Source organism: Miniopterus natalensis, chromosome 20 (assembly GCF_054644295.1).
Source record: "Miniopterus natalensis isolate mMinNat1 chromosome 20, mMinNat1.hap1, whole genome shotgun sequence".
Lineage (NCBI taxonomy): Eukaryota > Metazoa > Chordata > Mammalia > Chiroptera > Miniopteridae > Miniopterus > Miniopterus natalensis.
Window position 1 is genome coordinate 20,526,651 of NC_142100.1, and position 19,275 is coordinate 20,545,925.

The 19,275-nt window shown below is 49.7% G+C and overlaps 1 protein-coding gene across 2 annotated transcripts in view; it reads left to right on the plus strand.

Moving 5' to 3' along the window:
- GCN1 (GCN1 activator of EIF2AK4) overlaps nucleotides 1–19,275 on the plus strand; it is a 52,208-nt gene that overhangs the window by 18,490 nt on the left and 14,443 nt on the right. For both annotated transcript variants that reach the window (XM_087828420.1, XM_087828421.1), the window contains 25 exons: nucleotides 1–76; nucleotides 228–387; nucleotides 1,590–1,779; nucleotides 1,883–2,007; nucleotides 2,697–2,875; nucleotides 3,157–3,250; nucleotides 4,367–4,480; nucleotides 4,600–4,798; nucleotides 5,908–6,063; nucleotides 6,512–6,693; nucleotides 7,933–8,013; nucleotides 8,367–8,510; nucleotides 9,824–9,951; nucleotides 10,084–10,273; nucleotides 10,455–10,525; nucleotides 11,177–11,342; nucleotides 11,675–11,869; nucleotides 12,925–13,171; nucleotides 13,563–13,684; nucleotides 14,006–14,120; nucleotides 14,792–14,971; nucleotides 17,157–17,377; nucleotides 18,560–18,628; nucleotides 18,830–18,968; nucleotides 19,058–19,254. In XM_087828420.1, coding sequence (XP_087684546.1) covers nucleotides 1–76; nucleotides 228–387; nucleotides 1,590–1,779; nucleotides 1,883–2,007; nucleotides 2,697–2,875; nucleotides 3,157–3,250; nucleotides 4,367–4,480; nucleotides 4,600–4,798; nucleotides 5,908–6,063; nucleotides 6,512–6,693; nucleotides 7,933–8,013; nucleotides 8,367–8,510; nucleotides 9,824–9,951; nucleotides 10,084–10,273; nucleotides 10,455–10,525; nucleotides 11,177–11,342; nucleotides 11,675–11,869; nucleotides 12,925–13,171; nucleotides 13,563–13,684; nucleotides 14,006–14,120; nucleotides 14,792–14,971; nucleotides 17,157–17,377; nucleotides 18,560–18,628; nucleotides 18,830–18,968; nucleotides 19,058–19,254 — 3,740 coding nt within the window. The remainder of the gene's footprint in view (nucleotides 77–227; nucleotides 388–1,589; nucleotides 1,780–1,882; nucleotides 2,008–2,696; nucleotides 2,876–3,156; nucleotides 3,251–4,366; nucleotides 4,481–4,599; nucleotides 4,799–5,907; nucleotides 6,064–6,511; nucleotides 6,694–7,932; nucleotides 8,014–8,366; nucleotides 8,511–9,823; nucleotides 9,952–10,083; nucleotides 10,274–10,454; nucleotides 10,526–11,176; nucleotides 11,343–11,674; nucleotides 11,870–12,924; nucleotides 13,172–13,562; nucleotides 13,685–14,005; nucleotides 14,121–14,791; nucleotides 14,972–17,156; nucleotides 17,378–18,559; nucleotides 18,629–18,829; nucleotides 18,969–19,057; nucleotides 19,255–19,275) is intronic.

The following is a 19,275-nucleotide window of genomic DNA, read 5'->3' on the forward strand; positions in this document are numbered from 1 at the left end:
CCCTGTGTACTGTGCTGCATCTGACAGAGAGACTTTTCCTTGACCACCCGCACAGACTCACTGGCAGCAAAGTTCAGTACGTGAGGCTTCCTTACCTTTCCCCTTGGGCCATTGCAGGTGAACCTGGCAGGAGCCTGAGAAGTGGGGTGGGTAGGGGGATAGAAAGGCCGGCCATGGAGGACCTTGGGCTGGCCTTCCACCAGGATAGTCTGTCTCTGTCCTTGCAGGCAGTACCACCGGGCTCTGGTAGCCGTGCTCCTGAGCCGCACCTGGCACGTGCGTAGGCAGGCCCAGCAGACGGTTCGGAAGCTGCTGTCGTCTCTTGGGGGCTTTAAGCTGGCCTGTGGACTCCTGGAGGAGCTAAAGACTGTCCTCAGTTCTCACAAGGTGAGGGCATCTGGGCTCCAGAGCTGGGGCTCTCAGCCCTGCCTTACCTGCCCTGCCTGTGCTGTGGATTTTGGGTGGGCTGCTCCTGGCTTATTCTCATTCACTCACTCACTCAGATTCTGTAATGCCAGAATCTTCTCCCCTGCCCTTAAGCTCTAGTAGCACTTCATTCATGTACAGTTGACTCTTGAACAGGGTGGGAGTTAGGGACACTGACCTCTCTCACAGCTGAAAATTTGAGTGTAACAACAGTCCGCCCTCTGCATGTGTGGATTCCCATAAGTGGAGTTTGAATTGTCTGGGTCAATAGAACTGCATGAGTCCAGTTGCATAGTAGTGGACCCAGGCAGTTCAAAGCCATGGTGCTCAAGGGCCAGCTGTAATTCCTTTTCAAAGACTTTCTTCCTGTGCCTTTTGAGATGTAGCTCAACCTTTTTATTCTTTTTTTTTTTTTTTTTTTAAATATATCTTTATTGATTTCAGAGAGAGGAAAGGAGAGGGAGAGAGAGAGAAACATGAGAGAGTCATTGATCTGCTGCCTCCTGCACACCCCCAACTAGGGCTCGAGCCGCAGCCTGGGCATGTGCGCTGACCAGGAATCGAACCCTGATCGCCTGGATCCCAGGTCAATGCTCAACTGCTGAGCCACGCCCAGCTGGGCTCAACCTTTTTATTCTTGAGTAATTAAGTAACACTTTATATTTTTAAAGTACTTTATAATTTTAAAGCATTTTCTACTCATCGTACCTTTTGATTTTTCAGTGTTTTTAGAAGGCAGCTAGGATTACTGCCCTTTTTTTTTATTTGAGTTGTCCAGGGTTCCAGGAGCTGAAATGACTGGCACAGAGTCTCTCACTTGGGTGACAGACCTGACTCCTACTTCAGTGCTCTTTGTGCCCTGCTTCCCTCTCTCCCTGAACCTGCTTGAGGATGTGGGGCCGTGACAGATTTGTGGTCTCGGGCTGTGTCTCCTGGACCAATTTCTGTTGCCTTCTTCCCCCATCCCTGAGTTTTTTAGGTGCACAGTCACAGGTGCTTCCTTCCAGGCATATCTGACAGCCTGCAGGTCCCAATGCAGGGAGCTGGGCATCAGTCTCCAGCACAGACCCCTGAGAACAACATGAGTGAGAGGCAGCTGTGTCCTTGTACCAGGCCTGCACAGGGCTCTGAGCAATGGGGGCTCATGGTTTGTTTTTATGCAGGTGCTGCCCTTAGAGGCTCTGGTGACTGAGGCTGGGGAGGTGACTGAGGCGGGCAAGGCCTATGTGCCTCCACGGGTCCTGCAGGAGGCTCTATGCATCATCTCCGGGGTGCCAGGGCTGGAGGGTGACATCACCAGCACTGAACAGCTGGCCCAGGAGATGCTGATCATCTCCCACCACCCATCCTTAGGTCTGTGGCTGGCACGGGTATGGGAGTGATGGGGCCGGGCTCTGTTGGGCAGGGGTAGGAGCGAGCTGAGCAGAAGGCCTCAAGTTGCTCCCCTCCTCTTTAGTGGCAGTGCAGTCCGGACTCTGGCCAGCACTTCTAGCTAGAATGAAGATTGATCCTGAAGCCTTTATCACCAGGCACCTGGACCAGATCATTCCCAAGATCACCACACAGAGTCCCCTGAACCAGGTGATGGGCGCTTGAATTGGTTCTGGCCTCCGGTCACAGTGCAGGAAGGGAAATTCAAAGAAACAGGTGAAGGTGTGACCAAATGTGGGTTTGGACCCTTGGGTTGCCAGTGATAGAAATTGCAAACTGGTTTGATCACAGAAGGGAATTTGCTGTTTTATTTAACTGCTGAGTCCCAGGATCTGATGGTACAGGGGACTCAGATGTCATCCTCAGGACATTATAGGTGGCGCCTCTTTTACTCTTTCTCTGGCTCTTCTTTTTGTGCCTTATCTGTACTTTCCATGATGTGGGCTCCATTCTCCAACAATTTTCCCCTTTCTGGTAGCAGGACAGCTGTTAGAACTTAGGCTTACAGCTTGTCCCCCATCAGCTCCAGTGGCAGGAGCTTGTGTCTTCCTATCGTTTCAACTGGTATGGGTCTCACTGCCCTGGTTGACCTGACCTGAGTCCTGTGCTCATCCCTGGGGCGGTCCTTTGGTCTGGGTTACATGCTCACCCCTGGAAAGTAGTAAATGCTTGCTGAGAAGGCAGGCCCCTGCTGCAGCTCTCCACTCCAGTGGGTAATGCTCAGAAAGAACGGGCAGTGGCAAGAAGTGGAGTCATTTGCCAGGGGCACTTAGGCAGGTGGGACACCTCTCCAGGGCCAGCCTTGGCGCACACTGACTGTGTCTGTGTTTGTCTGGCAGTCTTCCATGAACGCCATGGGCTCCCTCTCCATCCTGTCCCCGGACCGGGTCCTCCCGCAGCTCATCAGCACCATCACCGCCTCTGTGCAGAACCCTGCACTGCACCAGGTGACACGGGAGGAGTTTGCCATCATGCAGACCCCTGCTGGGGAGCTGTATGACAAATCCATCATCCAGAGGTGAGATTCCACTTAGGCACCAGTCGTACTTTTCTTGCCTGTAAGATGGAGACACCTCCTCCTTAGTATGGTTGTTGTGAGGAATGAATGAAACTGTCTCTCCATTCGTTAGACAAGTGCCTGCTCTGTTCCAGGCACGTGCTTAACAAGAGCACGTTGAGTATTCAGTGCTTTCCCAGTGCATACTACTTAAAAGCTAGCTGGGATGTCCTGGTTGGCGGGAGGCTGATGGGACTGGTGGCTGCTTTGCAGCTGACTAATCACCTGCTCTTCTGTTTCAGTGCCCAGCAGGACAGCATTAAAAAGGCCAACATGAAGCGAGAGAACAAAGCTTACTCCTTCAAGGAGCAGATCATAGAGCTGGAACTGAAGGAGGTGAGTACACGGAGGCATTGCACACAGGGTGGCGGCTGAGCTTGGTGGCCTCAGGCTGGTGGCATTTCCTGTTGCACATATACCCTTCCCTTGGGTCATTCCGAGGCCCACGGCACACTACTCTAATGCCTCCTACCCATTCTGGGTCCTGATGCCTTACCCTTTATTTACCATTTCTCAGTAGCTTTCTCCACTTCAAACTCAAGGAAAATAAATTTCTCTGCTGGGTGTCGCAGCAGTTCATACATTTTTTTCTCTAGATGGTGTTGCTTGAATTCATGCCTATCCACCCAGCTCCTTGAAGGCTGGAACCCGTCTTTACTCTTAACAGCAGGCACAGGGCCGGCCTGGCACAGTGCAGCCCCTGGGAATCGTGGTTCAGTGGCTGCACTCAGCTTGTAACAGAATGTGTGGTGTGTTTCCTGTCTCAGAGCCTTTGCTCTTCCCTTGGTCTTGATGAGTCTGGGTTCTTCTTGTCTTTCACATCCCAGCCCACGTGTCCACGTCTGCTTCTCAGAGAGGTGACCTGCTCTCCAGTGTCCAGAGTAGACCCTGCTCTTCTTCTTGGTTACTACACATCATATTTATTCCTTTTATAACATTTGCCATGATCTGAAGTCATTTTGTTTTCGTATTTGGACATGTTCATTGTCTCTCTTCACCCACCACATTGTGTGATTTGTGAGGGCAGGGACTTGGTCTGATTCCCCACAGTATCCCCAGCATCCAGAACAGTGCCTGGCACAATGTAGGTGCCCATTTCATAGTTCTTGAATGAATGAGTGCTTTCTTGGCTTTTTCCAGGCTTATGCTTGTACTAGGGGAGAGAGGGTCTGTAGGGAGGTGCAGGGCAGGAGGGGAGGCTAAAGTTTTGATTCTGAACCTGAGTGGACCAGAATGCCCTTTTCAGCACATTGAAGGACTTTTCATTTCTCTAACATTCTTTTCATTTCTCTGCAGACTTTGTGGGAGGGTGGGAGAGTACATGCTGGGTTTTGGGAGCCCATGTCAAAGTCTGGGAGCTAGCATGGTGCTGACTGTGGAACCAAGCTCGCCCTCTGGTGGGGAGGGAGGTCGGTTCCCTGGAGATAGAATTGCTTTGCTCCTTGCCTTCAGGAGATAAAGAAGAAGAAAGGCATAAAAGAGGAGGTGCAGCTGACCAGCAAGCAGAAGGAGATGCTGCAGGTCCAGCTGGACAAGGAGGCGCAGATCCGGAGGCGGCTGCAGGAGGTGAGTGGCTACCGCCACCACATGTCCAGGTGTGAGTGTGTTGGGTGGCCCGGGCCTGCTCCTCGCTGCCCTGGAGCAGAGCCCTGCTGACCTGCCTCCTGGGGCGACTCTGCTTGCAGCTGGACAGTGAGCTAGAGGCCGCACTAGGACTGCTGGACACCATCCTGGCCAAGAACCCGTCTGGCCTGACCCAGTACATCCCTGTTTTGGTCGATTCTTTCCTGCCCTTGCTGAAATCTCCCCTGGCTGCTCCTCGGATCAAGAACCCTTTCCTGTCCTTGGCTGCCTGTGTCATGCCCCCTCGGCTCAAGGCTTTGGGTCAGTACTTGTTTGCTCGCTTTGAGCATAGCCCTGGGCAGGTTGGGAGGTGAGTGGGGGATGACCCTGAACACTGGTGGGGAGTCATGTGGTGACTTAGGCTATGGGCTTTGTCCCCATATGGAAGCAGCCCGGGGAACCTCCAGCTGCATACTCTCAGGAATGACATGGTGCCTCTCCTCTCTCCTGTGTATGCCTGCTGTGCCTTTACTCTGAGGCCCAGGGTTTAGATGTTAGTCAGTGTGATCTTTCTGTAGCAGTTTTAAAACTAAGAAGGTAGAAATTCAGTGAGAGCAGGGGTGGTTTGTTGCCACGTGGCTGGTCAGTGCAGCCCAGAGCTCCTGAATAGCCATGTGTCAGTGACGAGAGATCTCTGATTTTTAGCTTTCTGTTCCCTGTTGTGAAACAAAGAGCAGCAGGTGGAGTGGCTGGGAACTGAGCAGACTTCCTGCCTAGCCTAAAGGGAATGTTTCCATGGGTGAGGCTAGAATCTGGGTACCATTCTGAGTGAAAATGAGTTGTGGGAAAGTGAGTGTGACAGAGAACAGACTGATGGTTGCCAGAGGGGAAGGGGGATTGGGAGATGGGTGAAAAAGGTGACGGGATTGAGAAGTACAAATTGCAGTTACAAAATAGTCATGGGGATGTAAGCACAGCATAGGAAATATAGTCAATAATATTGTAACAACTATGTAAGGTGCCATATGGGTACTGGAAATGTCAGGGGAACACTTTGTAAAGTGTATGATTGTCTAACTATTATGCCGTACACCTGACACTAATACAAAAGAATACTGAATGTAAACTGTAGTTGAAAAATAAAATTAAAAAAAAAAGAGTCTGGAAAACCATCCTGAGTCAGTGCATGTGGAGCCTGCCAGAACTGTTACCTGACTGGTTGGGAGTGGGAGCACCATGTGGATAGAGCTCCCTGCCTTCCTACCCTTTGGTGCTGTCTCAGAGAGAAAATGACAATTTAGGTTAAGGAGACTTTTTGGCATGGCAGAATTGATGACTATTAAGTCAGAGGGACGTGACACCTCTGCGCTGGGCCAGATTCTTCCTGTCTGTGTGGGTCATCCCCTGTTCATCCCTTCTCTTGGATATAGGCACCTTGGTGAGCCATGTGACTCTGCGCATGCTGAAGCCAGAGTGTGTTCTGGATAAGTCATGGTGCCAGGAAGAGCTGTCGGTGGCTGTGAAGAGGGCGGTGACCTTGCTGCACAGCCACACCATCACCAGCAGGGTGGGCAAGGGTGAGCCAGGTAAAAACAGTGCAAAGGACATGCGGTGGTATGGGCTGGTACAGGGAATGTATGAGCTACCTCATCCTGTGGGGCTTCTTGAGGCTGGCCATTGGCAAGTCTCCTCCCTTCCTGGCCCTGGTTTCCTCATTTGAAAAATGGGATTTCTGAGTCTAGTCCTGGTATTCTGTGAGTTGCTGCAACCCCCTTTGAGGGTTTACTTCTTGTCATTGCAATCTCCTTGTCTGTTTTAACTCACATTCTGGAGCTAGGCAGTGTTTGGGGTGGGAGCAGGCTTGGCTTTAGAACTGGGCTACCAGCTGTCATCCCTACTGTCATACCGTGTGTGTCAGAAAGAGCCTCCAGGCCCCCCCCCCCCCCAGCCTACCTGCCCTGAGGAACTGGAAACAGGCATCAGTGCCCAGTGCCCCGCCCTGCCTGCAGGATCGTGTCTGCTTGTTGCTCACAGATGCCGCTCCCCTGTCCGCGCCAGCCTTTTCCTTAGTCTTCCCATTTCTGAAGATGGTGCTGACCGAGATGCCCCACCACAGTGAGGAGGAGGAGGAGCGCATGGCCCAGATTCTTCAGATTCTCACTGTCCACGCCCAGCTGAGGGCCTCCCCCAGCAACCCGCCTGGGCGCGTGGATGAGGTTGGCAGGGGACCTTAACTCTCTCTTTGGTTGGAAGGGGTATTAGGAGGCAGGGGCTTTTGACACTTCTTGGTCCGTCAACAGTTCTGGTGGGACAGTGGAGTGTTTCTTTATACCCAGAGTAGCAACCCTTGGTAGGAGAACCCAAATGTTCTCTTTAATGCAGTTGTCAAGGCCTCAAAGAAGCATATAGGTCTGTGTTTGGAGTTTTTGAACTGAAGAAGTTGAGGGATTTTGTATTAATTTATTGTGTTTGTTTTATTTCTAACTCAGAAAATAGTACTGGCCACTCTCCCTTTGACTTATGATTATGAGATTATATATCATTCAATGAGAGGTTTTCTTTTTAACAGGTTATGTTTTAAAAATTTGCCAAAATAATGCATGCATATTTTAAAAAATTCCAACAATTCAAGAGCAAAAAAGAATTGCCACTTTCCAGAGGTAACAGTGGCTAACAGCTGGGTGTACACCTTTGCAAGCCTTTCTTTATGCACATGCAGAACTCTCCCCCCACGCAATAAAGCAAAAATGGATTGCACTGCTTCTTTCATATGACTACTCTGAGTCTCCTCCCATGTTAGTGCCTGTGGATCCACTTGATTGATTTTACAGGCTGCATGGGATTTAGTGCTGTGGGTACACCATGTTTTAAGTAACTCTATATGTGATGGATATTTTAAGGCTGTTTCTAACTTTGCCTTAAGTTGAACTGTGCAGTGGAGTGACCCCTTGTATGTATATGCCCCGTGCACACCTGTGTGAGCATTTCCATAGGGCCAGATTCTTGGGCGTGGAATTGGTTGGTGATGTGGCATGTTCTGAGCTCCACCCTCACTAAGAGTTAGTTCCTTAGTTCCCTTTTCTCCAAAGCGAATGCAGTCTCAGATAGTATTCATCTTGCCAACAGTGAGTGAAAGAATGTTACCTCCTTTTATTTTAAGTTTCTTTACTTGTAAAGTTAAGGGTCCATATGTTTATGGGCCACCTGTATTTCATACCCTGTGAATTTCAAGCAAGTTTCAGAATTAATTTGTTTTTGAGTCCCTGAGGATCATAGCTCATTGGTGTTGGCTAGTGTGGGTTTAGTTGTAAACCTGATGGGGTTTCTGCAGTGGAATTGGCCGTCAGACCGAGAATGCTCTGCTGTGGGTGAGAGGATGCTGCTTCATGTGCCACATGTGTGGGTTACAGCCCATCCCCACAGCCTCACCTGACTTATTGGCTCTTCTCTCCTAGAATGGCCCGGAGTTGCTGCCTCGTGTGGCCATGCTGCGCCTTCTGACTTGGGTGATCGGAACTGGCTCTCCTCGCCTGCAGGTGATCTAGTTTTCAATTGGCTGTTGCTGTGACTCAGTTTGTGACCCCGACCACAGGTCCTAGTGTTTGGGGTTGAGTCCTAGTTCCCTTTCTCAGCCCTCACTTTTGGACTTGAGCAGAAGGGCTGCTTCTGAGAGTCAGCCTGACTGTTTTCAGCTAGTGAAGGGTTTTGTTTGGTTTCTGCCACTGGCCTTGACCTGGAGCTGGGGTCTTAGCCCTAGTTGGGCTGTGGGGTGGGTGTTCTCAGTTCAAACACCTCTCTGGGTCCCTAGCCCATCGCCTGGCCTTCTACCTGACTCTGTAGCAGTAAATAATTTGCTGAACTGAGCCCAGTGTATCAATGTTTTCCTTAGGTTTTGGCTTCAGATGCCCTGACTACCCTGTGTGCCAGCAGCAGTGGCAAGGATGGCTGTGCCTTCGCAGAGCAGGAGGAGGTGGACGTGCTACTCTGTGCCCTGCAGTCCCCGTGTAACAGCGTGCGGGACACCGCACTCCGGGTGCGTGCTCACTCCCTTGCGGGCTGCGTTGGCATCCCTTGTGCAAGTGTTTGAGCTGATGGGAGATGCCTCAGATTTGTACGGTGTGTTTTAGAGGCACAGAGAAGAGGTCACAGGATGTGGGTCAGCATCATTCTAGGAACTGGAAAGACTGAACAGTTTTGCTGTGTGGCTATTTTTTCTTCCCTTTGGGAGACTTCCCCTGACTTGTAAACTGGAAGTGGATCTTGGTGCCTCCCAGGACAGCTGTAAGTTACAGGGTCAGTTCATTTCATCATCCTCCCACCCTGTGCGTTGCTTTCTGATTCCTTTGGAACATGAGACAGTGGTTCCCAAATGCCGGTCTGTAGCTTCCTGCTATCGATCAGTGACAGTTTTCACTGGTCCTTGGTAGAATCTGGCAAGTGATGGCAGTATGGTAAGTTTTTCTTTTTTAAAAAAATGTTTTTATTGATTTTTTTTTTAGAGAGAGAGGAAGGGAGAGGGATAGAGAGATAGGAACATTGATGGGAGAGAAACATCATCCATTGGCTGCCTCCTGCACACCCCTACTGGGGATGGAGCCCGAAACCTGGGCATTGAACCATGACCTCTTGGTTCCTAGGTCGACGCTCAAACACAGCCACACCGACTGGGCATGGTAAATTTCTCTTAGAATGTCCTTTTTTTGAGGTTTTGTGTGTCTTGCATATTTAGAGTTAAGTTTTTAAGTGTTACAGGGAAAAAGATTCTACCACCACATACTGTCATTTCACGAAAGAAAAGCTTTTTAAAGAGAGCAGTTAGTGAGTTGAGCTGATTCACAACTCTCAGAGCAGTGATGTTCAGTGGAACTTTCTATGGTGATGGAAACACTTATATCTGTGCTGTCCAATGCGGTAGCCACTAGCCAATGTGTAGTTATTGAGCACTTGAAATGTGGTTGGTACAATAAGGAATTAGTTATTTTAAAAATTAAAAAAAAAAAGTATATTGATTTCAGAGAGAGGAAGGGAGAGAGAGATAGAAACATCATTGATGAGAGAGTCATTGATCGACTGCCTCTTGCACGCCCCCACTGGGGATTAAGCCTGCAACCGGGGCATGTGCCTTGACTGGGAATCGAACCACGATCTCCTGGATCATAGGTCTATGCTCAACCACTGAGCCACACCGGCTGGGCTATAGTTAATTTTAATTGATTTAACTTTGAAGACCCACATGTGGCTGGTAGCTACATCTTGGAAAGCACAGCCCTAGAGGGAGGCAAGGAGGCAGGTTGGGGCTCTTATGAAAGGTTGTGCCTCACTTGGTTCAATCTTACTCCCTTGCAGGGGCTGATGGAACTCAACATGGTATTGCCAGCTCCTGACACCGACGAGAAGAATGGCTTGAATCTTCTGCGGAGGCTCTGGGTGGTGAAGTTCGACAAGGAGGAGGAGATCCGGAAGCTGGCTGAGAGGTGAGAGGCCATCTTAGGAAATACCTGGACCCATGTGCTCATCCTACAGAGAAGAACTGGGTGGTCTGGTTTGGCAGGGTGGGTGCTACAGATCCTTGTCTGACCAGTCTCCACCTTTTTGGTCTGTGGCAGGCTCTGGTCGACGATGGGCCTAGATCTACAGCCAGACCTCTGCTCCTTGCTGATCGATGATGTCATCTATCATGAAGCAGCTGTGAGGCAGGCCGGGGCTGAAGCCCTCTCCCAGGCCGTGGCACGGTACCAGCGGCAGGCAGCTGAGGTTATGGGCAGGCTCATGGAGATTTACCAGGAGAAACTCTATGTGAGTAGCCTGTGCACCCTGACGCGGTCTGGGTGGTGTGAGGGTGTATGGGACTCTGCTCGGCCTCTGACTTGCTCCAGACAGGAGTCCTGGAGCTCACTGTGGCTCACGTTTGGGTTGCTGGCTTGTCTGGCTTGGTTGGCAGAGTCCTGCAGCTCATTTATCAACCTGTCTATTGCAGCGGCCGCCTCCAGTGCTGGATGCTTTGGGTCGAGTTATCTCAGAATCTCCTCCAGATCAGTGGGAAGCCAGGTATAACAGCTGTTTAATCTTGTTCTATTCAGAGCTGCCTGAGAGGTAGCAGGTTGGCTGAGCTAGGTGATGTGAAGAGGCAGCACAGATTAATGGAACAGTGGAAGGAAAGGATAGGACCTCCCTCTGCGTCAGAGAGACCAAATTCAAGTGCTGGCTTCTTCCATGCTAGCCATGTAGCCTTGGGCATGTTTCTCCTTTCCTCCAGGCCTCTGTTTCCTCAGAGGTTCTTGGGGACCTTCTGACTGCTCTGTAGCTAAAAAGAATCATAGCACTTTGCCTTTGTAGAATATGCACATTTATCTGAGGGACTTCACATCTGATCCCTTTACATCTCTCTTTTCCCACAACCTGCCCTGGAGGTAGAGGGGTAGGCATTGCACTCATGTGGGGAAACAGAGGTGTAGTTGGTCACCCTGTAGGAGGGAAACTCTGGGCAGACAACAAGTTTCTATTTGACAAGTGGGCTGTTCCGGACCATTATGTAGACCGGTGGGTAAGCACTGGGCAGTGGGATTGTGCTGTGCTCTGCCAGTAAAGCGGTGTCTGCTGTTGGCAACTCCCTGCGTATGACTTACCGGAATAGATCCAGCAGCAGAGGAGGCCCCTGGCCAGCCCTTGTCCCCTGACACGTTCCCATTGCTTTCCCAGGTGTGGCCTGGCTTTGGCCCTGAACAAACTCTCCCAGTGTTTGGATAGCTCTCAGGTGAAGCCACTCTTTCAGTTTTTTGTCCCTGATGCCCTCAACGATCGAAACCCCGATGTCCGGAAGTGCATGTTAGATGCAGCCCTTGCAACACTCAACGCCCACGGGAAGGTAAAGGTTTTAGCCACTGAGGGTCTGGGAGAAGGCTGAGCTGAGTAGTGGTGACACAGGGAGGCTGAGTGCAGAAATCTTGACGCCGCACTTACCCCATGGAAAATCCATTTGTATTTATTCTGAACCAAAAAAAGACCCCAAAAGGGAATTAAATTCTTATAAGTCTGCTGCAGTCCTGCTAGAAAACTGGGAAGCTACTGGCATTTTTGGTGGCTTGCCAGGGTGGCTGTCCCAAAGCAGATTCGGGCTTGGTCCTTGGGCAGAGACTATCATCCCCAGGCATAGTCTGTGCAGTTGACGTGAAGCCCTGGGTGCACTTGGCTTTCCAGGAAAACGTCAATTCCCTGCTGCCGGTGTTCGAGGAATTCCTGAAGAATGCACCCAACGATGCTAGCTACGACGCCGTGCGGCAGAGTGTGGTGGTCCTGATGGGCTCTCTGGCCAAGCACCTGGACAAGAGTGACCCCAAAGTGAAGCCCATTGTTGCCAAGCTCATTGCTGCCCTCTCCACTCCCTCCCAGCAGGTACCTGCCACCTGAGGATTGACTGTGGGTAGGCAGTGGATGCTAGGGACTGAGTTGGGCATCAGGGTCCTGAAGGCCCAGTTCTCTGCCAGGACTTTTCTCCTCTCTTAGGGGAAGCCTGGTTTACAGTGAAGAGCACTGCTGAACAGGGAATTACTCTGTTACTGTGTCCTGGTAGACCTAGATATTTTCACTTTTTTCTACTTATTTTCTAACCGTCATTTTTGCATTTAATAAAAACTTGGTACAAGGAATATTTAAAGAGAACCAAATATTTAAAAAGAACCAAAATAGCTGCCTCTTATGTCAGACTTTTTTCTGACCTTCTCTATGTGTTTGTTACGTTTCAGGGACCTTTTAATGCAGCTTCCAAGCCGCAGTGCAAGGATTTTTTCTTTTCTTTTTGAAAAACACATTTACATATATTTTCTATGACTTGCATTTTGGACCACCTAGAATGTCCTCATCAAATGCAGGTTCACATAATGGTGGTCAGATAAGTTGTCAGAAAACCCTACCTGCAAAGGTTCCTTCCTGGACCCCTGGTAGCATGACACTGCTACTCTCACTGCATGACACTGTTGGGCTTACTGAGCTGTAACTGGAGGGAAGGTTGCCCATGTCTTTTGGTACCACTCCATTTGGTGCTGGCCCTGTAAGGCCCAGCCTGATATCCCAGTGACTTTGACAAGTTTGAAAACTGGGAGACGTGCGCCGTTTTTATGGAGGCACAGTAGTGTGTGTTTTTCTGGATCTTACTCTGTGAGTGGGTTTAGTCTTCTTGGAGTTTTCCACCCACCCAGGCCTGAGTTCTCCTTTTAGACCAGAAATAGCACCATAATGGTTGATGCTGTCGTCACTAACAGATGTGTACACCCTGATGGGGTCCACATCACATGTGAGTGTGTAACACTGTTGGCTTTTCTGACATCCTGTGTTACCTGACAGGCAGTGGCTGAGATGGGGCTTGGGGACATTTGGTGGGGAGGTGCCGTGTAAGACTGTCAGCCACCAGGAAAGGCTGTGGTTCCTGATGAGGCAGGCCTATCCCTTAGGTTCAGGAGTCTGTGGCCAGTTGCTTGCCGCCCCTCGTGCCAGCCATCAAGGAGGACGCAGGAGGGATGATCCAGAGGCTGATGCAGCAGCTGCTGGAGTCAGACAAGTATGCCGAGCGCAAAGGGGCCGCGTATGGGCTGGCAGGCCTGGTGAAGGGCCTGGGCATTCTGTCGCTAAAGCAGCAGGAAATGATGGCAGCGCTGACCGATGCCATCCAGGACAAGAAGAACTTCCGCCGGCGAGAGGGTGAGTGTCTCAGCTCAGCCTCCATGGCCGCCAGAGGGAAGAATCTGGCCTCTCCTTCCCCTCTGAAGGGCTGCGTTTGTGTGTGTGCTGCAGAGGGCAGCTGTGTGACTCATTTTATCTGGTCCTTGCTGATGTCGCCTGGACTTTATAAGTCAGCAGTATCCTTAGTGAGAGAGATTTTGCCTTTCTGGCTGTTGATGCCAAGAAGTGACGGATGCTCCCCTATTTCCTCCCCTTTCTGCTCAGCCATATTTGTGCTGGTGGGGGAGGCAGAGGATGCTGCTCCTTCATGGGGCAGCCACTTCAGTCCCACCACTGCCCTGAGTGTTTCCAGAGGGTGAGAAGGTGGCAGGGATGTTGTCCTAGCTGTCCCACCTTCTCCTCCCCGCAGGAGCCCTCTTTGCCTTTGAGATGCTCTGCACCATGCTGGGGAAGCTCTTCGAGCCGTATGTGGTTCACGTGCTGCCCCATCTGCTGCTGTGCTTTGGGGATGGAAACCAGTATGTACGTGAGGTAAGTCCTGAGGCTGCACGTGAGACCTGCTGGCCGCTGTGTGAGGCTCAGCAGGGAGTCTGAGGTAGCGTAAGGCTCCCACCGTACCTTGGGCCCCAGTTATTGGTATTGACTCCCCTGATTCCCTGTAAAATCCTGAAGCTTTGTGAGATGAGAAACCATGTCGCTCATCCTTAGCTGTATATGCAGGCCCTGACACAGGGTCTGACACAGTAGACTCCTCAGTCAGTGCTGGGTCCTGGGGGAACGCTTGGTCTAGAGCCAGGCCTTGACCCTTGCTTGGATGAGGAGGCCCCTGAACGTCTTTTCTCCTCCCTTGAGGCTGCAGATGATTGTGCCAAAGCTGTGATGAGCAACCTGAGCGCTCACGGGGTGAAGCTGGTGCTCCCCTCCTTATTGGCTGCCCTGGAGGAGGAATCCTGGAGGACCAAAGCTGGTAAAGCTGCTCCCTTCTCTGTCTTTGTCTCAACTTTCTGTCCTGAAAACTGCCCTTATGTTGTCCCAGGTAGCCACCGCTCTTGTCCTCTGTGTGTCCCCAGCCCAGGGATGATAAGGCCAAGACTGTGCCGTTAGGCAGCCCAGTCCCTCAGTAGTTTGTGTTCTTTGTGTACATGCAGAGAGCAGGCCTCTGACAGAAGCTACAGCCCTAAGTTAGGAAATCCCAGAGCTTCCAAGCTAGTTTTGTGATTTTTAAAGCTTTTCCCCCAGTAAGCCCCTTTAAAAAAGAGTAATCTTATCTGGAATCTTAATCTGCATAAGAGATACAAGCAGGGCTACTCTGGTTTCGGGAGGGTCACAGTTTGAAGAGGGTCATGATTTGGGGCCCTCCCACTTGGCTTCCCTCTGGATTCTTTAGGCTTTGCCCTACAGTTTGAAAAATTGCAAATCTAAATCAGTTTCCTCATTTGTAGATGAGGAGACTGAGGCCAGAGAAACTCAGTAAATTGGGCTTGGATTGTGGCTAGGACTAAGTCAGGTCTCCTGATCCTGGTCTCTGCTGGAGCCAGTCCCCTCCACCTGGGGACTGCTTGAGCACAGTCTTGAGCCCAGGTGACTGTCAGCCTGTGCTGAGTGATTCTACACTCAATGTGTGTCTGCCACCTGCAGGGTCTGTGGAGTTGCTTGGGGCGATGGCATACTGTGCTCCCAAGCAGCTGTCATCCTGTCTGCCCAACATTGTGCCCAAGCTCACGGAGGTGCTGACCGACTCCCATGTCAAAGTGCAGAAGGCTGGACAGCAGGCGCTCAGGCAGATCGGCTCTGTCATCAGGAACCCGGAGATCCTGGGTATGCCTCTCCCACAATGGGCACTGGCCCTGGCTCCTCCTCCTGTGCCCGGACCCTGCAGGAAACATGCATCCATTCAGCAAAGTTAGCCCTCTGAGGCCAGATATATTCACAGTGAAATAAACTCTAAATTTTGGGAAGCCCTTTCCTAGAACAATGAATAGAAAATAGTTTGGAAGTGGTGGTGTTTTCCTGCTGGTCTGAAACAGTTATCATTGACTGCACAAGTAGGGAAACAGTATTACTGAGTCATCTGCTCAGAAGCATCTTGATGAGAGAGCCCTGAGGTCAACAGAATTGAATGATAAGCTCTGGCCATCTCATCACATCATCTGAAGTGTTAGGATCTTTGGGAACATTCTAATCTCATCCCAGAAGATCTGTGGGAGGGGAAGGTTAGGGACAGGTTATTCTCCTTAACTGTGCTCTGTAGTATGGTTCTTTCTTGAGTGATGGAAAGAGGTTGATTTCTAGAAACAAAACTTAGCCAGCCACCTCGTTAAATTTTAAGCTTCACTTGTTAAATTTTAAACTTCAGCATGGACCCTCAGTGCCCATTCAGTGTAGTTCAGCCTGGGTATTACTGATTTTTTTCGTTCAGAGAATTGTGGGAGTTTTTGTTTGTTTTTGTTTTTTAAGGGATTAATAGGTATACTTGAATTTTGTTGGTTTTTACAATGTCCAACAGCCCTGGGGATAGCTGAGACCCGGAACAGTCTCATCTCTACCAAATGGTTAGAAGTGCCTTCATTCTGAGAATCCAGGCTAGGTGGTTGTTTTTTTAAATTGAGATATAATTTGCATAATACAAAGTTCACTTTTTAAGAGTGTATAAATTCAGTGGTTTTTATATGTAAGCATCACCACTCTCTAGTTCCAGGGCATTTTCATCACCTCCCCAAAGAAACCCTGTGCATATAAGCATCCACTCTTCGTTTCCTCCCCTACCCTCAGCCTCTGACAAATTGATTTTTGGTCTCTGTGGGTTTGCCTATTCTGGACATTTTACGTAAATCATATGATATGTGGTCTTTTGTGTCTGGCTTCTTAGCATAATATTTTTAAGATTCACCCATGTTGTAGCATATGTCAGTACTTCATTTCTTTTTATGGCCTGGTAATATTCCATTGTACGTATAGACCACATTTTGTTTATTTTTTTCGTTGATGGACATTTGGGTTGTTTCTTCTTTTCAGTTATTAAGAACAGTACTGCTGTGAATGTTTGTGTACAAGTTTTTTTATAGACAAGTTTTTAGTTCCCTTGGTTAGATACCTAGGAGTGGGATTGCTGGGTCCTATGGTAACTGTTTAACTTTTTGAGTAACTGCTAGACTGTTTTCCAAAGTGGCTGTACCATTTGACATTCCCAGCAGCAGTGTATGAGAATTCCAGTTGCCAGCACTATTGTCTGCAAAACCAGCACTGTTTACAGCCATTTTAGTGGGTATGAAGTGGCATCCCGTTGTGGTTTTTATTTACATTTTCCTAATAACTAGTGATGTTGAACATCTTGTGCTTATTATGGCCATTTGCATACCTATTTTGGAGAACTGTCTGTGTAAATCCTCTGCCTATTTTTAAATTGGACTATTAGTGTTTTATTTTTAATTGTTGACCACCAGCATGGGGCTTTATAGTGGTTGAAACCCTTGTGCTTGTGGAAAAGATAAACCAGGTTTTCCTCTTGGAACTCCTTCTGCAGGGCTGATGGTGCTGAATTTGAGGGCTCATTTTATCTGGACTTAGCTGCTCTGAGCATGGTGTGCTTCACTCCCATCACCGGTTCAGGGGCTTTTGGTGTCTCAAAATTTTTTTCACAAAACCACTTTGGGTTGCTGCTTCCAGAATAGGGTCTGTGGTGCCTGAGCAGCTCTCCTGTGGAGGCCCAGCACTGTGACTGCAGCTCAGTGGCCATTGAAGCCAGCCCACAGGGACCCCGCCAGAGCACAGTTTTGCAGTGCAAAGAGGTGACAACTGTCACTTCCATACCAATTCCTCCTGTTGGAGCAATGATTGCTCTTTGCAGACAGGCTGGCTTCCTGAGCTGGTGACTTGTGGAGATGGGCTCCAAGGAGCAGTTGCCCTGACTCCCTTCTCTTCTGATCCCTCTATATCTGGGGACCTGGCAGCTTTGCCATTGCCATAGACTCTTAAACCAGTCTCTCTCTGTTTGGACATGCAGCCATTGCTCCTGTCCTGCTGGATGCCCTGACGGACCCCTCCAGGAAGACCCAGAAGTGCTTGCAGACCCTGCTGGACACCAAGTTTGTCCACTTTATTGATGCCCCGTCCCTCGCCCTCATCATGCCCATCGTCCAGCGAGCCTTCCAGGACCGTTCCACAGACACTCGGAAGATGGCAGCCCAGATTATTGGCAACATGTACTCCCTGACAGACCAGAAGGTAGCAGCCTAGCTGGGACTGGTATAGGACAGACAGCAGATGCTGATTAGAGCATAGAGTCCCTGCACAGGAGACATGGGACGGTGTGGGCATTCATTGGGTCCCTGATTATGTTTAGGGGGAGACATGGACCATTTTGTGGTAGAGGGTGGAAATTTAGGTTCTCTAGGCATCTTGCAGAGCAGCATTTAAGCCCTTATTAGCTCAGTTCCCAGATGAGGCCCCTCCCAGTGGGCCCCTTTTACAGATTGAGGTTCAGGAAAGATCCAGCCTCACCTTTGACCTTTCAGGAGTGTGAGGAAAGTGACTGAGGCTTTGACTGGTGGCAGTGTTTTCTTGATTCTGTTTCTCAGGAAATTAGGGGAGATTGACCTTGTTTGTTTTCTTGCTCCTAAGGTCTTGCATATGTAATCTCACTGTCTGCTCAGCTCTACTGGGCTTACTGAGCTATGGGCACAGTAGAGAAAGTGGGAAGGTTATAGCAATCTTAGAAAATTGGGGAAGTTGAAAAACTGGAAAAACAAAAAATTACCCATAATCCTCCAACACTAAAACAGTACCTGTTAATTTTTTTATTACATTAAAAAAATTACATTTCTGAACATCAACTTATTTCCAACTTATGAGTTATTATTGAAACATTTTTAATAATTGTGTAGTATTTCAGTAAGTTCATGTACCATAACTTATATAAGCCTATCATTGGTCATATAGTACCCAGGGTTTTTCACTATTTTAAATGTTGCTGCTGTGAACATAAGGCCTTTTCTATATTTAAAACTGTTCCCTAAGGCTGAATGCTATATTAAGAGACATAAACCTTTTAAGGTGGAGATCGGGAAGATGATAATGCAATTCTGAAAGGAAAGTGCCAGAAATAATGGCCTAAAGATTCCAGAGGCTGGGCAGGCCTTGGTCCTAAGAGAAGGGCAGGAGGGGTAAGAGCAAGCACTCTTACCCCTGGTAGCTGGCGGCTCTCTCCATGTCTTGAAGATAGGCCTCGGGTCCCTGTAGGTTTCCCAGAGCAGTTGCACGGGGCCTTCCAGGGACCAGCCAGGCACCTTTCCCTGCCTTGTTGCTGAGGGCTCCTCAGCAGATGGTGAGGTCAGGGTCCACAGAAGAATGGATTCTGGAGAAAGTAGGAGTCAGGCCTCCACCCAAGTCACCTCTTGTGTTTTGCAGGACTTGGCTCCGTACCTGCCAAGTGTGACACCAGGCCTGAAAGCCTCTCTTTTGGACCCTGTGCCTGAGGTGAGTCTGGGAGGAGTGGGGTAGGAGCTCCTTATTTTAGCCTAGTCCCCAGAAAATTGATTCTTGAGAATCCCCTATAAGCAGCTTTTGTATTTGTCTGGTAAAGGGAAGGAGACTCAAGGGACCCCTCATTGCTCCTGCCTGATCACCTAGTTTTGCGCCCTCTGCTCCTCCCTATTCCTGCTGTCGATTATCTGACAGGTGCGGACGGTGTCTGCAAAGGCTCTTGGAGCCATGGTGAAGGGCATGGGGGAGTCGTGCTTTGAGGACTTGCTGCCATGGCTGATGGAAACGCTGACCTATGAGCAGAGCTCCGTGGATCGCTCAGGCGCTGCGCAAGGTGAGGCCAGCACAGGCCCAGGGACCCGTCCAGAAATGCCTTCTAGGGGCCCTCAGATCCAGTGGGTTCATTCCGTCTTTTTCTTGCAGGCTTGGCTGAAGTCATGGCTGGTTTGGGAGTGGAGAAGTTGGAGAAGCTGATGCCAGAAATTGTGGCTACTGCCAGCAAAGTGGACATTGCACCCCACGTCCGAGATGGCTACATCATGATGTTCAACTACCTGCCCATCACCTTTGGGGACAAATTCACTCCTTATGTGGGGCCCATCATCCCCTGTATCCTCAAAGTAGGCACTGCTGACCAGGCT